The 18,933-nt window shown below is 47.6% G+C and overlaps 1 protein-coding gene across 1 annotated transcript; it reads left to right on the forward strand.

The window, feature by feature from the left end:
- Nucleotides 1-5,126: 5,126 nt before the first annotated feature.
- LOC134413614 (homeobox protein SIX1) lies at nucleotides 5,127-15,594 on the forward strand. Its single transcript, XM_063147671.1, has 2 exons — nucleotides 5,127-5,686; nucleotides 15,299-15,594. The coding sequence occupies exons 1-2, from the start codon at nucleotides 5,127-5,129 to the stop codon at nucleotides 15,588-15,590; spliced, it is 852 nt and encodes a 283-aa protein (XP_063003741.1). The 3' UTR covers nucleotides 15,591-15,594.
- Nucleotides 15,595-18,933: the final 3,339 nt, after the last annotated feature.

Consider the following 18,933-nt stretch of genomic DNA (forward strand, 5'->3'; position numbering starts at 1 on the left):
ATCATTGTGCGTTATGTGTTTTCTTGAGAAGGGGAGGGGGGGGAGAGGACTTTAAAGAGCCCCGTTCCGGTCTCCGCGCAGCTGCCTTGTCAATAAGCAAGTAGAGACATTCTTTCTGGCAGAACACTGGAACAGCTTCTCCGAGGCATCATAAGGACCAAAATAAAATGGGATGGGATGGGAGTGGGTTTTTTTTTTTTTTTTTTGCCAGACACATGGTCGTGGACAGGAGCTTCATGTTAGGTTGTGCACGCACGGCAGCCTTTCCAACGGGGTGGCTGCCACTCGCCGGGCTGGCTGGGGATGATAGAAACTGTAATCCAGCCCCTCATCTGGAGGACACACCAGGTTGGCGAGACGCCTGCGATTCGTCATGCCAGCCCCAGCGGCGGGCCCGGAGGAGGCAGAGCGGGCGGCTGTGTTTTAAAAATAAAAACAAAAATACAAGCTGAGATTTTATAGACAGGCTTGCTGGGGCCTCCGGTCCGGGCCTTGGCTGTCTGACTCGGGGGTGCTTCTACAGGAGCTGAAAACGGCACCCCAAGGAGGCAAGGCAATCTGGTGACGAAAAGACGAAAAGTGTGGTGTAGTGGTTAGAGCGTTGGACTGGGACTGGAGAGGCGGGGTGTGTGTGTCTAGCCCCCATTCGGCCACGAGTCTCACTGGGTGATTTTTGGTTCAATCAGTGGATCTGAGCCTAACCTGGGTTGTTGTGAGGACAACACGGAGGAGAGGAGGAGGAGGAGGAGGTTTGTGTAGGTCTTGGGAGGGATAGAAATGTAAGAAATACATACATAAATAAAACACACCCCGTTTTCAGCCAGTAGTCAAAGCTCACAATTTATATATTCTCATCTCACCACCTCACAATACAAGTTACACAAAACACAGAGCGAGCCGGTGTCTGCCTGGGTAGGGATTGTTTCCATTTCAGCTAAAGGTGTGTGCATTTGCACACAGAGAAGCATGCAAATGCTCGCGGATCCATTACGTCCAAGCTGCATGGACCCAGCCGCCTAGACCGCGATCTTAGAGAACCACTAAGGGCCCACCACGGGTCATCTAGTCCGATCAGGCGAATAAACAGGAGTGTGGTGGGAGAGGGGGCAGGTTAAAGATGGCGGGGATCCTTCAGGTATAATATTTGTTAACACCTATTTACAGCGTGATCCTTCGGTGTATCTACACATGAGTAAGAGCTGCCGTGTTCAAAGGCACTTACTCCCAGGTAAATGGGACCCTCTCCCTACTGGGAGTAACCCCCCTTAAATTCAATGGAGCACTTTGGAGAGGTCCTTTAGAGTTCTGACTGGTTCTCACTGAAACTCGGAGCGGATTCACACCCACCCACCCAACTAACATTGGAGCCACCAGCCTTCACTTGAATAGTTATTTATAGGATTACACTGTTGCAGTGCAGTCCTAGGCATGTCTACTCAGAAGTAAGCCCTACTGAGTTCAATGGGAATTACTCTTATAGGATTGCAACCTTAACTGAGTTACAATCATTGCAACCGGATAGAATAATTCCTATGTGGGTTTCCTTATATCTCTGCGAGTAAAAAAGGCCACTGAGAGACCTGCTCAAAGGAAGAAGAAGAAAAGATAATAATAATAATAATGATCATTTATTTATTTGTTACCCGCCTCTCCCTCTGGATCGCCCAACTTTCAGCGGAAGCCATAGTAAGCCCTGCTCTAGCGCATGCACGTGTATTCACGTTCCCACGATAAAGGTCGCACTCAAACTTATCCCAAACGAACTCGTGTATAGATTCAAACTCGTCGACGTTTCAACGCGTGGAAGGTGCGTGGCAGACGCGGAACCGCTTGGAACAGCCTTTGAATGCGAGGCCCGGAAAGTGCATCAATCATGTCAGTGAAGAAGAACACGGAGCTTCGGATCCGATTCACAAACCGAGCGCTTGCATCAAAGCTAACTGGAAACGAAGCGAAGAAGCCCTAAACCGCGTGGCTGCCTGGCGCCCTCCAGATGTGTTGGATTACAACCCCATCATCCCCAGCCCACAATGGCCGGCTTCGCCCTGCCCTCCCCTCCCCGCCAATCCACCACCCGCAATACCAGCATAACACTGGAGTTACTGAAACGACGCCTGCAAATATGTCCGAAGCGCTATATAAAACGCGGAAGTATTGTTAGGGCCACCGAAACCCTCGCTGTAAGACAGGCGAACAGGTGCCGGATTGAGGTGGAAAACCCGACTGATTTCAGCAGCCCCGTTTTCCGAGTGAGAGTTGGACTCCACTTCGGTGGGACGAGCGCCCGAATCTCTAAGCGCCCCTACTCCGAAGTAAGCACGCCCCTTCCTTGTTTTTGCCGCCGCGGACTTTTCAATCCGGTTTCCCCCCGCACCCCCGAGAAACCCTCTGTGGGCCACTTATCTCCTCCGAGATAAATCCACCCCATAAAGGCGCTCCCTTTCCGCGCTCTTTGCTGGCGCTGCTTCGCTTATCTCGCCTCCATTGTCCTTATCTCAGACTCTGCTACTGACAATCGAGTGCCTTTGTTTGGGGAAGCGCTAATTGTTTTTCTTACACCCCTCCCCACACCCGTAATCATCTTCCTCTCCATAATTGCTTTCTGAACCCGGCGTGCACAATGAGGATTAGAGTTTACAAGAGAGGACAGGACGCAAGATGGTAAAACAATTACATCTCAGGAATTCCTATATATATATCTATATACTCAGAAATAAGTCTGGTCCAGGGACGTGTACGCGAAAAGGGATGCAGCGTTCACATCCTAACCTGGGCCTGAACCAAATTCAGCTCAAGGCCCAGTGGCCACCCATAGGATCCGGAAGCCCAGCCGTAGACATGGAGTAACTCTCACTGAGTTTAAGGGATTACTGCAGCCATATTAAGAGGATAACTCCCGAATTGCTCGGAAATATTGAGTACTCCGTTTTCGGGGGAGTTTACTACCACTTCCATGCAACATGTTGGGACTGGCTAGGAGAAAAAGGGCAGGTGGCAAGGAACTTACTCCAGAGTCACCCCCGTTAAGGCAGCTTTGTAAGGAAGCTTTCAGCGGGATAAGGACCCTTATGTCCGGAGCACAGCATTGACTCCCAAAGGCCCACTCCGCAAAGTGGTGGTGGATATGTTTACAGCAGGTTAACACAAGGTATACTTCCTCTCGATTTGTTCCCCAACCGGGGGCCTTCCAGATGTGTTGGACTACAACTCCCATCATCTGAGAGCCAGTGTGGTGTAGTGGCTAAAGTGTCTGAGTGGGAGTCGGGAGATCCGGGTTCTAGTCCCCACTTGGCCATGGAAACCCACTGGGTGACTTTGGGCCAGTCACAGACTCTCAGCCCAACCTACCTCACAGGGTTGTTGTGAGGATAAAATGGAGAGGAGGAGGATTATGTACGACGCCTTGGGTTCCTTGGAGAGATGAAATAATAATAATAATAATAATAATAATAATAATAATAATAATAATAATAATACATCTACCATATGCTGGCTGGGATTATGGGTGTTGGACTCCATCCCTTTTTCGTGTATTTTATTGTTGTAAACCACCTTGGGAGAGCTTCAACCCCGAAAGGTGGCCAAGAAATGTTTTAAATAACTACATAAATAAAAAAAATTCTGGAGGGCCCCAGGTTGGGGAAGTCCCGGTTAAAACAACCACCAGCAACTTGGACAATGCGAATTGCCACCCATTCACAAGTCTTTGGAATCACTACAACAGGCGCACCTTCCCCCCCCCCTTCTTCCCTCCTGCTCGCTAAAAGCAACATTTTCAATCCGATGCATACTTCCCTGTAAATCCGACTGAAGTCGATAGGAATTAGTTCTGAGCAGACATTCATAGGATCGCGCTGGTGGTCTCTTTGGACACGTTCTCAATGAAAACGTGGAGTAATAGGAATTTCCTCCGAGGAGGTGACGAAGAATGAATATTACCGTTGTTGTTGATGTTGATAATAATAATAATAATAATAATAATAATAATAATAATAATAATAATAATAAATAAATAAATAAATAATATAAAAATAAATCAGAAGATAACCATACTGCCTCCTATCCTCTTAAGGCAAACTTGCGATGCCCCTTTAATTATTTACCGCGCGCCATAAGCTATTCATCTGGGGCATCATTTATTCATTCTCAACATTAAGGTAATTAAATATGAGCTCACCGGGACTGAGCAGGTCTGGGAGGGGGCGCTGGCTAGCTGGGCGAGAGGTGGACCTGGGGAAGGAGGAGAACCAGAGGGGGTGGATGGGAAGGGTTGGAGGGAGGGAGGGAGGGAACCGGCTGGTGGGTCGGTTGTGGGTAAGAGCTTGCTGCTTTTTTTTTTTAAAGCCTGCAATAATTGATTTGCACAGAGTTTAAGTTCCCTTTAGGTGACACTTGAGAAGCGGCTCATATTGCAGGGTCCTGACGTGTCTCCCCTCTGGGGGCAGGCGGGGGAGGGGTGGAGGAGAGACGGAGGGAGGGAGGGAGAGGGGGGGAGGCTCTATCTGTGTCTCTCGGCTTCCCCCTCCCGTCAGTCCGTCGCTCCGCTTCGAGCCAGCGCGACCGCGCGTTCCCCAGCCCGGCTGCCGTCGTCGCCAGCAGGCCGCCGCCTCGCCTGGCCTCGCCGCTGCTCCAGCCGGGCTTGTGCGCGCCCTCGCGGCCCCGGCGCTTCGCTGCACGCGCGTTCCGATAGGGCGCTGGGAGGATCCAATCAACGCGCGCTGGGGCGGCTTGGAGCCCGGCTGCGGTAGGACGCCAACCAAAGTTTCCTCCGGTAGCAGAAACAACCCGAGAGCATCTATTTCCTCGCTGCCGCCGCCGCCGCCGCTTTCTTTTTCTGCGCTGGGAAAACTCTTCCTGCCTGGATTCCGGCCGGCTTTCCGCCGCTTCTCCTCCTCCTGCGTGTGGGGGTCTCCGCCCTGCTTCTCGGCCGTGGGGAGTGGAGGCGCGGGTCTTGCCGGGGAAGCCGCGCCAGGGCTTCGCTGCTTGCCTTTTCTGAGCGCGCCCAGCCCAGCCCAGCGCAGCGCAGCGCAGCGCTCGGCTCCCGGCTCCGGGCTCCCGGCCAGCCAAGCGAGCGAGCGCGGGACGGCTCGGGGCTCGGCTCCGGCGCGCCCCCCGGCCTCGGAGCCATGTCGATGCTGCCGTCGTTCGGCTTCACGCAGGAGCAAGTGGCGTGCGTGTGCGAGGTCTTGCAGCAGGGCGGCAACTTGGAGCGGCTGGGGCGGTTCCTGTGGTCGCTGCCCGCCTGCGACCACTTGCACAAGAACGAGAGCGTGCTGAAAGCCAAGGCGGTGGTGGCCTTCCACCGGGGCAACTTCCGCGAGCTCTACAAGATCCTGGAGAGCCACCAGTTCTCGCCCCACAACCACCCCAAGCTCCAGCAGCTGTGGCTCAAGGCGCACTACGTGGAGGCCGAGAAGCTGCGCGGCAGGCCGCTGGGCGCCGTGGGCAAGTACCGCGTGCGGCGGAAATTCCCGCTGCCGCGCACCATCTGGGACGGCGAGGAGACCAGCTACTGCTTCAAGGAGAAGTCGCGGGGCGTCTTGCGGGAGTGGTACGCGCACAACCCGTACCCCTCGCCCCGGGAGAAGAGGGAGCTGGCCGAAGCCACCGGCCTCACCACCACCCAGGTCAGCAACTGGTTTAAAAACCGGAGGCAGCGCGACCGAGCGGCGGAGGCCAAGGAGAGGTGGGTGACGCGCCGCCGGGGGCTACCTGAGCGCCGGCCGTGCCGGGATCAGCGAGCGGGGGGCGGAGGGGGGGGATCCCGTGCCACTCTACTCGGGCTGTCTGGGTGGGTGGGTGGGTGCGTGCGTGAGTCCCCCTGAACTCATCGGGGCTTACTTCCGAGTAAGCATGCATCGGATCGTGCCCTTAAGCCATTGTGTGTGTGTCCTACAGCGAGGGCAGCCAACCTGGTACCCTCCAGGTGGTTTGGACTACAACTCCCATCAGCTCCAGTCAACACGGTCAAAGATTGTGGGGGCTGTAGTCCAAAACATCTGGAGAGCAACGGGTTCTACAGGGAATGTAATTTTACCGTATTTAGCATGGGTAAAAAAAAAAGAAGTCAGGTACGATCCAGCCAAAGGTAAGCATTTCCCCCCCGGGTTAGGTTTAAACCGATGTGACCAGTGTAGTGCAATCCTAGTCTGAAGTAAGTCCACTGAGTGCAATGGGATTCCTTCCTAGGAAAATGGGCATAGGATTGTAGCCTGAAAGTGCTTTGGCTGGGTCGTATCTTATATTGATGTTGTCATGGCAAAGCAAACGTTTCCTAGCACCTACAAGTCTCGCTTGCTTGCGACACTCCTGTGTGCATGGGACAAGCTTAGGGTGGGCCTGTTCAATTACGTGGCTCCTTAGGGCTGGATCGAGCCAACAGACTGCTCAGATTTCGCCTCATTCCTGAATTCTGCGCAGCGCCTAGCACATAATTCTAAGGGAAAGGGAAAGGAACCTCTCGTGCAAGCACTGAGTCATTACTGACCCTTGGAGGGACACCAGCTTTCGCTGATTTCTTGGCAGGCCTTATAGCGGGGTGGTTTGCCGTTGCCTTCCCCGGCCATTATTACCTTTCCCCCAGCTAGCTGGGTACTCATTTTACCGACCTCGGGAGGATGGAAGGCTGAGTCGACCCGAGCCGGCTGCCTGAAACCAGCTAGTTAGATTGTCAGTAGTGCTTTTGCTCCATCTAGAGAGGTTGCATGTACTCTGTGTAGTCCGGGCATGTTCAGAGGCACATCAAATCACCCATTTTCTTTGCCAAGCTGGTGTTCCCAACAGTGAGAGACTAGACTTCCTCCTATGCCCTGGGGATGGAGAGAATGGGGGGGACCACCCACCCTCCCACTTTTTTTGGTTTTTTTTTTCCTATATCCTATAGTAGACAGTTGCACTCTTCTGCTGAGCACACAGCTTCAAATCAACATTCTTGCTCTCACTGGGTGGGATTTCAAGAGGGCAAGGGCATTGCATCTTCAAGGGATTCCGTTTGCCTCTCTGTTCCCCATCTTTTCTTCTCCCCACCGGTGCCAGTCCAGTGAGTCCTACACCAAGCAGGATATGACACTTTGAAAACGTTTTGAAAACTGTATATGGAGTGTGTCCTGGGCCTCAACAGTTGTCACTACTGTAATAAACTGTTTTAAAGCAGTAGTGTAGATCCTGCCTGCAAAATGTTAGAATCCAAATCCTTCCATCTGCTAACCCAACAGCCTTGCACATTCCTACTTCTGCTACCTGTCCCATGACCATGTCACCCCCTGCTTGCCTCCATCTCTCCCCCCACCCCGTAAATTCTCACTCACGTATTATATGTGTCTCCCATTGCTAAGTGCAAATAAACATACACAAAACAAAACTGACCAGGAGTAATGAAGAGCAGGGGATCCTAACTATCTAATACCCACAGTGCTTGTGGTCCCTCCGGATTTATTGTAGGGCCAAAAGTCTCCACATAGGAGTGTTGTGTCTCAATTTGGCATTATCTGAAAACCTAAAAAGAACTCCAGGGTGAGGTTTGCAAGCCATGGCTTCCCTTTCAAATGGCTTCTTCATCTTCTTTTGGGGGAATAACCTGATTGCGCTTGAACTTCAGTTTTAGAGGTCAAAAAGGTGAGGAGAAGGATGGAGAGGCCCAGGAGGGGGTTGCAGCTAAGTCCCAAACCGGTTTACTCAGAAGTAAGGGTGGCGGAGTTCAGTATTGCTTCAGCAAGTGAGCCTGGCTGAATGATGGCAGCAGGGTTTTCAAAACGGCCACAGAAGTGTTTATGACTTTTGTAAGAAGTCAGCAAAAGGTTAGACGGGAAGGTCACCTTCTGAGCAGGCCCGTAGGCTTTTACGCATACATACACGCACATAGCCTGCAGTCCTGAGCATGGTGCCTCCCTTCTTCTTTTGTCGATTTGAAAATATAATAGTGGAATTAAAGATGAATGCAGCTGAGATCCCCATTTCTCAGGAGAGAGCTGCGTTCTCGTTCACACTTACCCGGAAGGAAGCCCCATGGAACACAGTGGCACGTACTCCCGAGTAAACGTGCTTCATAGGCTTGGTCGAGCTGTCCTGGCTTCCAGAGCGCGAGGGGGTTAATAAAAGGAGCGGGTTTGGGGGGAGCCGTTTGTCTTCCTTACAACCCAAGCCACACCCCAGTTAAATGGAAGTACTTGACTTTAAGACGTTTTACATGTGTTTAGGATTAGGGTGTCAGTCCCATTGATGGGTCCCAGATCCTACCCGCACAAGACTCAGTTCAGAGATGCCCACAGTAATAACGGTGATGGCCATCGTTGGTCTTCACGCCCCGCGGAAATTCAGTGGGATTTATTCCCACCCTGGGCACCAAATATTTGTAGAGGGAGGAAAGGTCCGCGCCCCTGCGAGGACGCAATCGAAGGAAAACAACCCGGAGAGAAGGTCGCAGGAGACGGAATGCGCCATCCTCACGGAATCGTGGGATTGACTCGGGCGTTAAACTTGGCCGGGGCGGCGGGGGCTTAACGGGGTGGGGGTGGGGGGCGAATCGCTGGCCCCGGGCTTCTGCGACGGAGCCCGGAAGAAAGAAAGGAGAAACCGGAGATTGGTGAAACAGAAACAGAGACACCGGTCTCCTCTGTCCAGATCGGGCGTAAAGTGACCCCTGTTTGCATTAGCGAGTTGGGAGAAAGGGAGGGATCCAGAGGGTTACCGAATGGATCGACCCTCTTGCTGTCCCTCATGGGATCATGTGTATGTTGACAGGCAGCAAGGGGGTCGATCCACTTTGAAGCCGAGCTTCAAAGTGGATCGACCCCCTTGCTGCCTGTCAACATACACTCTTTCTATTGAATGATGTTCTCATTCAATAGAAAGAGTGACCTCTTTCTATTGAATGAGAATATCATTCAATAGAAAGAGTGTGCATCTAAAGGAAGGGATGGGGGGGCACTTCCCAGTGAATCGAGCCCCTCCGTATATATAGAAAGTGTCTCTAGCCCGACCCCCCCTTTTGTCTTCCTTAGCGGCCGGTGGCAGGGGGGGAAAAGCCTTTTGCCCTCCGAAGTCAACGGGTATTGGTCAAAGATGTTTCGCCTGGAGAAACCACGCGTGCAGGGCCCTTAGGAAAATGTCCATCCAGCCCTGTTTCGTTGGAAGTGGACCTGCGGGCTTTGGGTCGCTTTATTTCAGAACATTTGTAGAATCGTGTTTAAAAAAAACAATAAAGTGTTTTGCCTGCCCGAGAAGCAAGAAGCCTTCTCACGCAGCCGCGAAGATTTCTAGCAGCAGCAAAAATAAATAGAATTAAAAATGGGTGAGATGGGGATAAAGGAAGAAGGTATGTGGAGCTTGCCCGGCCAAAAGGCCCCAAATAGGCCGAAACCCTCCGTACGCTTCCTTATGAGGTAGGAGTACTTCTCATTGAACTCTGAGTAAACGTGGTTTAGCATCGGATCTGCAAGTCCAAACGTTTTCACAAGTAAATATGCTAAAGCTGCAATTCTGTACACACCCTTCACTCGGGGAGTAAGCTGGACGGGCTCTACTTCTTCTGAGTACACGTAAGAATGGTCTGTTGCCCCAGGCGTCATGTGTGAACGCTGCTGTTGTGGGCTAGAAAGCAAGGAAGGGATTTTTTTTTTTTACTTTTTAAATATATTTTTTACCAAACACAGAAACAAAACTGAATAGTAGTTTGGTTATTATAAAGCTATCAGCCTTTAAATTTTAATAACTGAAAGTACATTTTAGCCAAGGTAGAAATGTTGTTTTCACAAGTACTACAAACTCTTTTGATGCCCCCCTTCTTGCTATTCAGGCGCTCTTGTAAATGTTTTAACAGTGGAATCAGAAGTGGTGTGTGTGTTTAAATTATATTCTAGCCAATTGACGGCATTATCCATTACGTGGCTACTCGGAGGTAAGTCCCACTGCGTTGAGTGGAGCTTACACCCAGGTATATGGCCTCAGGATTGAAGCCTTAAGTGTTAAATTTCCTGAGAAATGGCCAAACTGGATTAACATGTCGCTTGCGAAAATGATCTTTACAACTGTTTTTTTTTCTAGTTCCTTTTCTACCCGCATCAATAACATTCAGACGCATTCCAGACTGCAAAACGCCTTCAGCATTAAAATTTATTGTTATTATTATTATTATTATTATTGATGATGATGATGATGATGTTGATAAATCCCCCCATCTTAAATGTTCGGAGCAGCCCTACAAATGTTTCTTTGAGGAAACCTTTCCTCTTTTTCTTGACGATGTAATATGTATGTACGAATTTCAGCCAGCCCGGTCTCCCTCACCTAAGCTAACACTGACATCAGTTTGGGGTGTGTGTGTGGGGGGGGGGGGGGGAGAGACGGTTCCCTGCAGCTGTCTAAATAGGCCAAATGCAGCAGCTGCATCGATGAAACCATTATAAAAATATGAACGTCTCTTCAGAGAATTATGAAGCATTTTTTAGTTTTCTCTTCCTCCGAAACCGCCCACCTGAGACCATGGACACGATCCGGCCAAAGTTAAAGCCCTTTGGGCTGCAGTCCTACCAATACACACTTACCTGGCAGTAACTTCCATTGCACTCCGTGGGGGAAACTTACTTCTGAGGAGACATGTATAGGATTGTGCTGTTAGAGGCTCCGTGATTTTTACGGGAGAACTTCACTGAAATTAATGGGTTGATGTCGACATGGTTCATTTTGGATTGAGGCCTGTATATTTCTAGGGGTGCCTCGGGTGAGAATAGAGGGAGATGTGTGTAAAAGGAGGGTGGCACCTATCCACAACTCTCCTGTTACACATCCATAAAGCAGATTCTGAATAAATTTTGTAGCATGTAAATACCAACTGGTATTATTCCTGCGGTGAAAATTCTAAATCAATTTCAGTTATTGGTGGAGGAGAACTACTTAATCCGGATTAAGAAATACAGTAGAAGAGTTGAATGAGAGACTTCAGCCCTTCCACTCTATATTTTTTAATCCGAAGTAAGTGGTTCTACACTGGCAATAACGGAAAGTGGTTTACCATGTTCATTGCATCTATAAATGTGGATCCGGATTAAGAAATACAGTAGAAGAGTTGAATGAGAGACTTCAGCCCCTCCACTCTCTATTTGTTAATCCGGAGTAAGTGGTTCTACACTGGCAATAACGGAAAGTGGTTTACCATGTTCATTGCATCTATAAACGTGGATCCGGATTAAGAAATACAGTAGAAGAGTTGAATGAGAGACTTCAGCCCCTCCACTCTCTATTTGTTAATCCGGAATAAGTGGTTCTACCCTGGCAATAACGGAAAGTGGTTTACCATGTTCATTGTATCTATAAACGTGGATCCGGATTAAGAAATATAGTAGAAGTGTTGAATGAGAGACTTCAGCCCCTCCACTCTATATTTTTTAATCCGGAGTAAGTGGTTCTACACTGGCAATAACGGAAAGTGGTTTACTATGTTCATTGTATCTATAAACGTGGATGGTTAAAGGGGTGGATGGGCTCCGGAGCACTAATCTGCTCCAGTATAGAATCCCTTAGTACATTACTTGGGAGTAAGGGCCAATGAAATTCATTTGAGTTGTCCTCAAGTGGATATGTTTAGGGGCTCAGATGTATCACGATTAACCTGACGCGTTTCCCTTGAGTTCGGTGGGACGCGGAACCGGAATTTTAAACGCACCTACTGGAAATGAAATCGCAATCATTTTAATGTGACTCCAAGCACGCTGACAAGCGGAGTCCCCCGATCCGCTGGCGTGCAAGTAAAGACCACCAACGTCAATAGGAGCGACTAGTCCCTAGTGTTCAGAATAGTTGCAGAAGAAGCCCCGAAGTCAGTTTTGCTATGTCCAAAACCTCATTAGGTTCAAGTGTTCGTCTTTTTAAAATTAGATTGAACATTTAGATGGGGCGACTTAGATATTCCTACGGAGTTTGCGAGCGAAAATAACTTTTCCAGTGGATTGGGCCCTATCCGTCTACGCGCTTGACCAGGAGTAAGTGTCACTGACCTCAGCGGGACTTCCTTCCAATTAAACCTGCTAAGGAAAGTTCGGATCAAGGCGACATAAAACGCGTTAGCTTCCTTTATACCGAGGGGTAGGCAAGATATTCTAGTTGGTGGATAAACTAGATAGAAGTGTACGCTTTTCTTTTTTAAAGTTATAATTAACTTTCATAGGGGTGGATCCCGATTTAATTGCATTTAGAATTAGACCCATGGAAATCCACTGGACTTGCGCTTGTCCAGACGAACTTAACTCCCCTTGATATCAATGGGCCCGCTCTAAATACGGCTCAGTCTGGATCTAACCCAGAGTTTTGTAACAAAACGGTGCTTTGGGGGTGAGGCGCAGCGCTTCGTCCGTTTCTCTGCTGGCTTATGAAGAGGAGATCGCATTAATTTATCATCTGAGACAGCTTGGTTATCTGCAACACTCTGCTAAGCACCAGGGAGGATTTTACCATCCATCAGGTGCGTGTCAAACGCTCCTCTGTATGCATGCGGGAGGGGGCTGACCCATAGGTACAATTAGGCAGCGAACCTATATATATATATATATATATATATATATATATATATATATATATATATATATTGTTGTTTATTCGTTCAGTCGTTTCCGACTCTTCACACACACACACACAACCTTGGGAGCATGTTCCATTCAACTCAATGAGGCTTATTTCTAAGGGCTGCTGGTTTTGGGTTTGCTTTGAAGAGAATTTACCTTTTAGAAACTGACTGCGATCCGATCCACCAAAACCAGACTGGAGGGGAGGGATGCTCCCAATCACTGTTAAGATGTAACCCTTAAAAGCCTTTAACTGGGGTGGGGGCAATTTCTTCCAGAAAATCGTTAGAAACCTCAAGATAGTTTATTATCCACCGTCTAGGTTAATCTAAAACATTTCCAGCCACGATCCTAATCATGTTCCTTAGCGTTCCATTTTTAATTTTATTTATAAAAGGTGGTTAAAGGTATTTAGGGCATGATCCAGCCATTTTTTTAAAAGTATTTTCTTTTTTCGTCAATTTCGATGGGGAAAAAAAGCTTATTTCTCCTAACGATTTCAAAGCCACGTAGGTTCCATGTTCACTTACTTGGAAGTAAGCCCCATTGGATCGAATAGGGTCTACTTCTGAGTAAACATGAATAGGATTGCAGTGCTACACACTTTGGCTCTTTGGTAGATCCAACTGACTCTTGGTGCCTGTGTTTTCACACACACACACACACAGATTGTATGTGTGTCCTGTTTTTTATTTTTGTTTTAAATGGGGTCATTGTGTCTGAGATTGCATTAGAAAAAAAAAAATCTGAAAGCAAGCTAAATTGCCCTCGCTCTTTCTGCCACTTCTGTTCCCACGCTGTTACATGCAGACTGAAAATGTTCTACTTTGGACACAAATCCCATTCATCTCAATGGAGCTCACTTATATGAAAACATCGAGCAACTAGTTCAAGCCTTGAAAGTGAAGGCAAAGTCTTGGATTTCCATTTGGCTTTATCGCAAAGAGCATTACATATTTCCCATCCTCCCAACCCGGAGCATAGGTGGGTTGAAGACTACACCCTTATAAATAAAGGGTACAATTCTATACACACTTACTTGGAAGTAAGCTCCATTGAATGCAATAGAACTTACTTCTGAGTAGACATGTATAGGACTGCACTGTTAATTCATTTAATATGCTTTTAACAGGCAGCCCAAGGGCAGAAGCTCTCTGATTTCAGCCAACGGTCAAAGAGATCAAGAGAACAACCTTAAAGCTCCATCCTATAAACACTTTACCTGGGGACAGGCCCCACCAGCTGTGCAACGTATCAGCCACCTGATCCTATATACATTTTCTCACAATTAAACCCAGGAAAAGAAACTCAAAGAAGAAAACACACAACCCAATGGGAAAGCATTTCGGTGAAATGCCTAGCAAGGCATCTGTGGAACTGGCATGGAAGACTGCATAAGGCAGCATTTAGGATTTTTGTCTTATGTAAACTGCCCAGATAATAAAAATGTTTGACTTACACCCATAGGCATGTGCAAGGAGTGTGCTGGGTGTGCCCAGGCACACCCTAATGTCTCAAGGAATAAGTACCAAATTGAAGGGGGCATTGAGTAAAGATCTAGCTGCCCTCTGGCTGCTCCACTGTCACCACCCCAGACAGTGCACCATTGCTCCCAGGAGCAGGAGAGAGAAGGAATCACTCTACTGGGAGCCATGCTTCAACGAGGCCTTGTAAGCATTACCTCCAGCCAGTGTCATCACAAAGGCCCTTCAATGCTGGGGCTTGAGGAGTGTCTTCTCATTCCCCCCCCTCCTCAACGCGGAGAAGGGTATCAGTGTCTTCAGTGTTTAATAAATAAATAAATAAAAATAATGTCCTTTATGACCAAGTATTATGAACACCTTTTAAAAAATAAGAAAAAATAAGATTCCCTGGGTGCACACCCTAATGAAATGTGCTGCATCAGGCCTATGGACACACCCATGTATTGAAGGGCAACCAGGATGATCAGGGGTCTGGAAACAAAGCCCTATGAAGAGAGACTGAAAGAACTGGGCATTTTTAGCCTGGAGAAGAGAAGATTGAGGGGAGACATGATTGCACTCTTCAAATACTTAAAAGGTTGTCACACAGAGGAGGGCCAGGATTTCTTCTCAATCCTCCCAGAGTGCAGGACACGGAATAATGGGCTGAAGTTAAAGGAAGCCAGATTCCAACTGGACATCAGGAAAAACTTCCTGACTGTTAGAGCAGTGCGACAATGGAATCTGTTACCTAGGGCGGTTGTGGGCTCTCCCACCCTGGAGGCCTTCAAGAGGCAGCTGGACAACCATCTGTCAGGGATGCTTTAGGGTGGATTCCTGCATTGAGCAGGGGGTTGGACTCGATGGCCTTGTAGGCCCCTTCCACCTCTGCTATTCTACGATTCTATGAAATAAATAAATAAATAAAAATAATGTCCTTTATGATCGAGTATTATGATCACCTTTTAAAAAATAAGAAAAAATAAGATTCCCTGGGTGCACCCCCTAATGAAATGTGCTGTGTCATGCCTATGGTCACACCCATGTATTGAAGAGAAAAGGTCCATCCAAGTGGCTTGCTCCCAACACCAGGCCTGAAGCTTCTCACAGGGGCGAGTGACTTGCACTGAAATCTAATCCGAGTGGAGTAACTCTGTGTTTTTGGAGCCGGGTGCTAGTCACGGGTCTGGGTTTATTATCCTCCGTTCTCTTCCCTTGCAGTTTGCAACCCACTTGGTCTCTGACTAATCCCTCCACCTTTCTTTGCCCCTGTCTTCCCAGGGAGAACACGGAGAACAACAGCGCATCCACGAACAAACAGAACCAGCTGTCTCCCTTGGACGGGGCCAAGCCACTCCTGTCCAGTTCGGAAGAAGAGTTTTCACCCCCGCAGAGCCCGGATCAGAACATTCTGCTGCTGCAAAGCAACTTGAGCCATGCCAGGAACTCCAGCTATTCCTTGACCGGCTTAACTGCCTCCCAAACGACCCACGGCCTCCAAGCTCATCAGCATCAGCTGCAGGATTCCCTCCTAGGGCCCCTCACCTCCAGCCTGGTGGACTTGGGCTCATAATCCGAAGGACCTGAAACGCGGTGGGGGTGCTCCTTTCTCCCTACAAGAAAAAGGGGACAGTTGTCATGGCAGGTGTTTCGTTTCCCTCCCTCTTTTTCTCTCTTCGTCTTGTTTTCCCAGAGCTTACCTGGTGATTCTTAACAGTGACTTTAAAAAACAAAATCTCATCTCTTTTTATCCAACACTCCTCCCATGATGTCTTAGCCATAGCCAAAGGTTAACACCGATCCACAGACATACTCACTGGGCACACATTTATGCCCCCTCTCCATGTGTTCTCCTTCCAATTTAGTTACTCAGCTCTAATCCACTGGAATAAAATACAATCAACGCATTTGTAACAGATGGCAGGCACCACCCAGCCGAATTCAGCACTTAGGCCCCATTGATTTCAATGGGAGAGTTCAGCACAGGGGACTTGAAAAGGCTTAACTTTGTCTGGATCCTGTCTGTTCCCTTTCCTGTCGAGGAGATATATATGAGAAATATTTATTTCTCATTGTATATAAGCATCCTTACTCAGAAGTAAGTCCTGTCCCTGCTAAGGTCAATGGGGGGCTTACAGAACAGTCCTGTGCATGTTTACTCAGAGTAAAATGGATCTCACTCCCAAGTTTGCATAGTATTACAGCCTTACTTTCTAGCAAATGTGCTTAGGGCTGTGTTTTTAATAGGTGGTAATGGTGGTGGTGTTGTCCTTAGGAAAAAAATAAATAAGGTAGGGAGCGGTAGTGTACCAAAATCTTTATTTTGAAAGGGAGATCTGGAGAGGGCAAACTACGTTTACATTTTTTTTTCTTTTTGGTCAAATCTAGGGTTCTGAAAGGATTTTAAAGTAGCTTTAAAAAAATAAAAATAAGAATGATGCAGTATTAGGTGAAGAATGTAAGTGCCTATGTCTTAATGCAGTTGTGTGAGGCCTTTTATGTTAGAGTAAAATTTAAATGTGATTCATGTCAGTCATTTTTATGTTTGTGGTGAAGATAGGAAATGAATCCACATGGCTTTTTTTTTTTAAACAACAGCAACGAATTAGGAACAATTTACCTGGACATCTATTCATCAGCCACACTCTTTTTATAGGTTTTCTTTCTATCTGTCTCACTTTGTCTCCCCCCTCCCCCTTCCTCAATAGTTTGGCTTGCAAAGGTATGCAGAAAACAAACAAACTGGCAATTTGATTTTGTTACCGATAGTAGCATGTGTTTTCCTTTCCAGGTTTCTTGTACCCAAAGAAGTCTAAATTAAATAATGATAAGAAGATTAAAAAAAAGGCCTTATCATTTTTATTTTTACACGAATAATAGGCATCCTGTGATCTCTTTTCCACAGCTCTCATCCTGTTATTCTGTCTATGCCTTAAGATTACCGAGGTTGGGGTTTTAGGTCTGTTTACTCCGGAGTAATCTCCTTGATGTTTCAATGAAGCCTCTTGAAGAGAAGAGTTTGGGGCTGGAAAGAAAGAGTTAAAAGCCTATTCAATTGCCTTCCGAGGGCAAATGATCACACACACCCCTTAAAAGAAGTTCTCTTGACAGTCACTTTTTAGAAAGAAGTCATGGTTACAGAGAAGAACCAGTGTGTGAAAACTGGAGGTGCAGACAATCCAATTAAGCACATTGAAATCTTCAGTGCTCTTAATAGGAGAGAGTTAAAGACAAGCTTAATTGAAGTCCATTGGAGCCAACGGGCCATTTAGCAGAAGCTTAATCATGTTTATTAGCAGTGGAGGCTGGTGGCTCTGGAAAGTCCTTTAGAGTTCTGACTGAAACCCAGGGCGGATTCACGGCCCCACTGACATCAGAGTCACCAGCCTCCATTATTTATTAGTCCCAATGGAATTTACACCCTAATATGACTGCTTTGGATTTCAAACCATGTCGCAGGTGCATTTCAAATTTACTTCGAAGTAAGATTACAGTCTCCTTCATTCGTACTCCATGTAAATTGCTCCCCTGGGCACACTGTAGTGCCTACTTTCAAGAGCCAGTGTGGTGTAGTGGCTAAAGTGTTGGACTGGGAGTCAGGAGATCCGGGTTCTAGTCCTCACTCAGCCATGGAAACCCACTGGGTGACTTTGGGCCAGTCACAGACTCTCAGCCCAACCTACCTCACAGGGTTGTTGTTGTGAGGATAAAATGGAGAGGAGGAGGATTATGTAACGCCTTGGGTTCTTTGGAGGGAAAATGGTGGGATATAAATGCAATAATAAATAAGTTAAAGGTTGTATCCAATATTGGCCTAACATAAGGCCCATTCATTTCAATGGGTCTACTCGTAAGTAGGAGTTACATTGAAGACAACCATAAACATGCCCTGGACAAGGCTGTAAGTGTTGTCTGTTCCCATTTAATGGCGATTACCGTCAAGCTTGGATTGCAGCATTAAATCATAGAATCATAGAATAGCAGAGTTGGAAGGGGCCTACAAGGCCATCGAGACCAACCCCCTGCTCAATGCAGGAATCCACCTTAAAGCATCCCTGACAGATGCTTGTCCAGCTGCCTCTTGAAGGCCTCTAGTGTGGGAGAGCCCACAACCTCCCTAGGGAACTGATTCCATTGTCGTACTGCTCTAACAGTCAGGAAGTTTTTCCTGATGTCCAGCTGGAATCTGGCTTCCTTTAACTTGAGCCCGTTATTCCGTGTCCTGCACTCTGGGAGGTTCAAAAAAAGATCCTGGCCCTCCTCTGTGTGACAACCTTTCAAGTATTTGAAGAGTGCTATGTCTCCCCTCAATCTTCTCTTCTCCAGGCTAAACATGCCCAGTTCTTTCAGTCTCTTTTCGTAGGGCTTTGTTCCTGGAGCATGTCCATTTGACTGAGCCCGGGGATGGCTACCACCCGCAAATCTGCATTGCCAACAGGCAGGAATGAACAGAAACTGCGCAAGGTGTTTTCCATGGGGCCTTGTGCAGGAGACTTTCCTGGCAGACCGTTGTGGCTCAGAGTAATAAAATGAAAGGCGATATAATGAGGCTGCAATTCTCCGCACACTTACTTAGGAGTAAGCCTCACTGGATATAGTGAGACATGCTTTGGTGAAAAAAATGCCCCTTCCTTTATAGTGGAGCACGGCCACTATGCAAGAGAGGTTTCCTGCTCAGAGAAGGTCTCCCACAGAGCTAAATTTACTCTTTTTCGCAGGCAGCTCAGCTGCCCTGATATTAATAACTTGATTTTTTAAAAAATGTAAAGGCCTTCTGGCTTCTGTACTGAGCTTTTAAAATACTGTTGTTGTTGTTGTTGTTGTTATTGTTGTTGTTAAAATAATTCATGGTGGAAGTAATTCATTGGCAGGATTCCTCCCTAGTAAGCCTGCTTAAGAATTCAGCCCTGCACCTT

The sequence above is a fragment of the Elgaria multicarinata genome, chromosome 2 (genome assembly GCF_023053635.1).
Source record: "Elgaria multicarinata webbii isolate HBS135686 ecotype San Diego chromosome 2, rElgMul1.1.pri, whole genome shotgun sequence".
NCBI classification, from domain to species: domain Eukaryota; kingdom Metazoa; phylum Chordata; class Lepidosauria; order Squamata; family Anguidae; genus Elgaria; species Elgaria multicarinata.

Bases quoted from the DNA above. Each gene is read 5' to 3' on its own strand.
- LOC134413614 (XM_063147671.1), top strand. From the start codon at position 5,127: ATGTCGATGCTGCCGTCGTTCGGCTTCACGCAGGAGCAAGTGGCGTGC. The intron at 5,687-15,298 runs GTGGGTGACGCG...CTGTCTTCCCAG, and splicing joins GCGGCGGAGGCCAAGGAGAG to GGAGAACACGGAGAACAACA.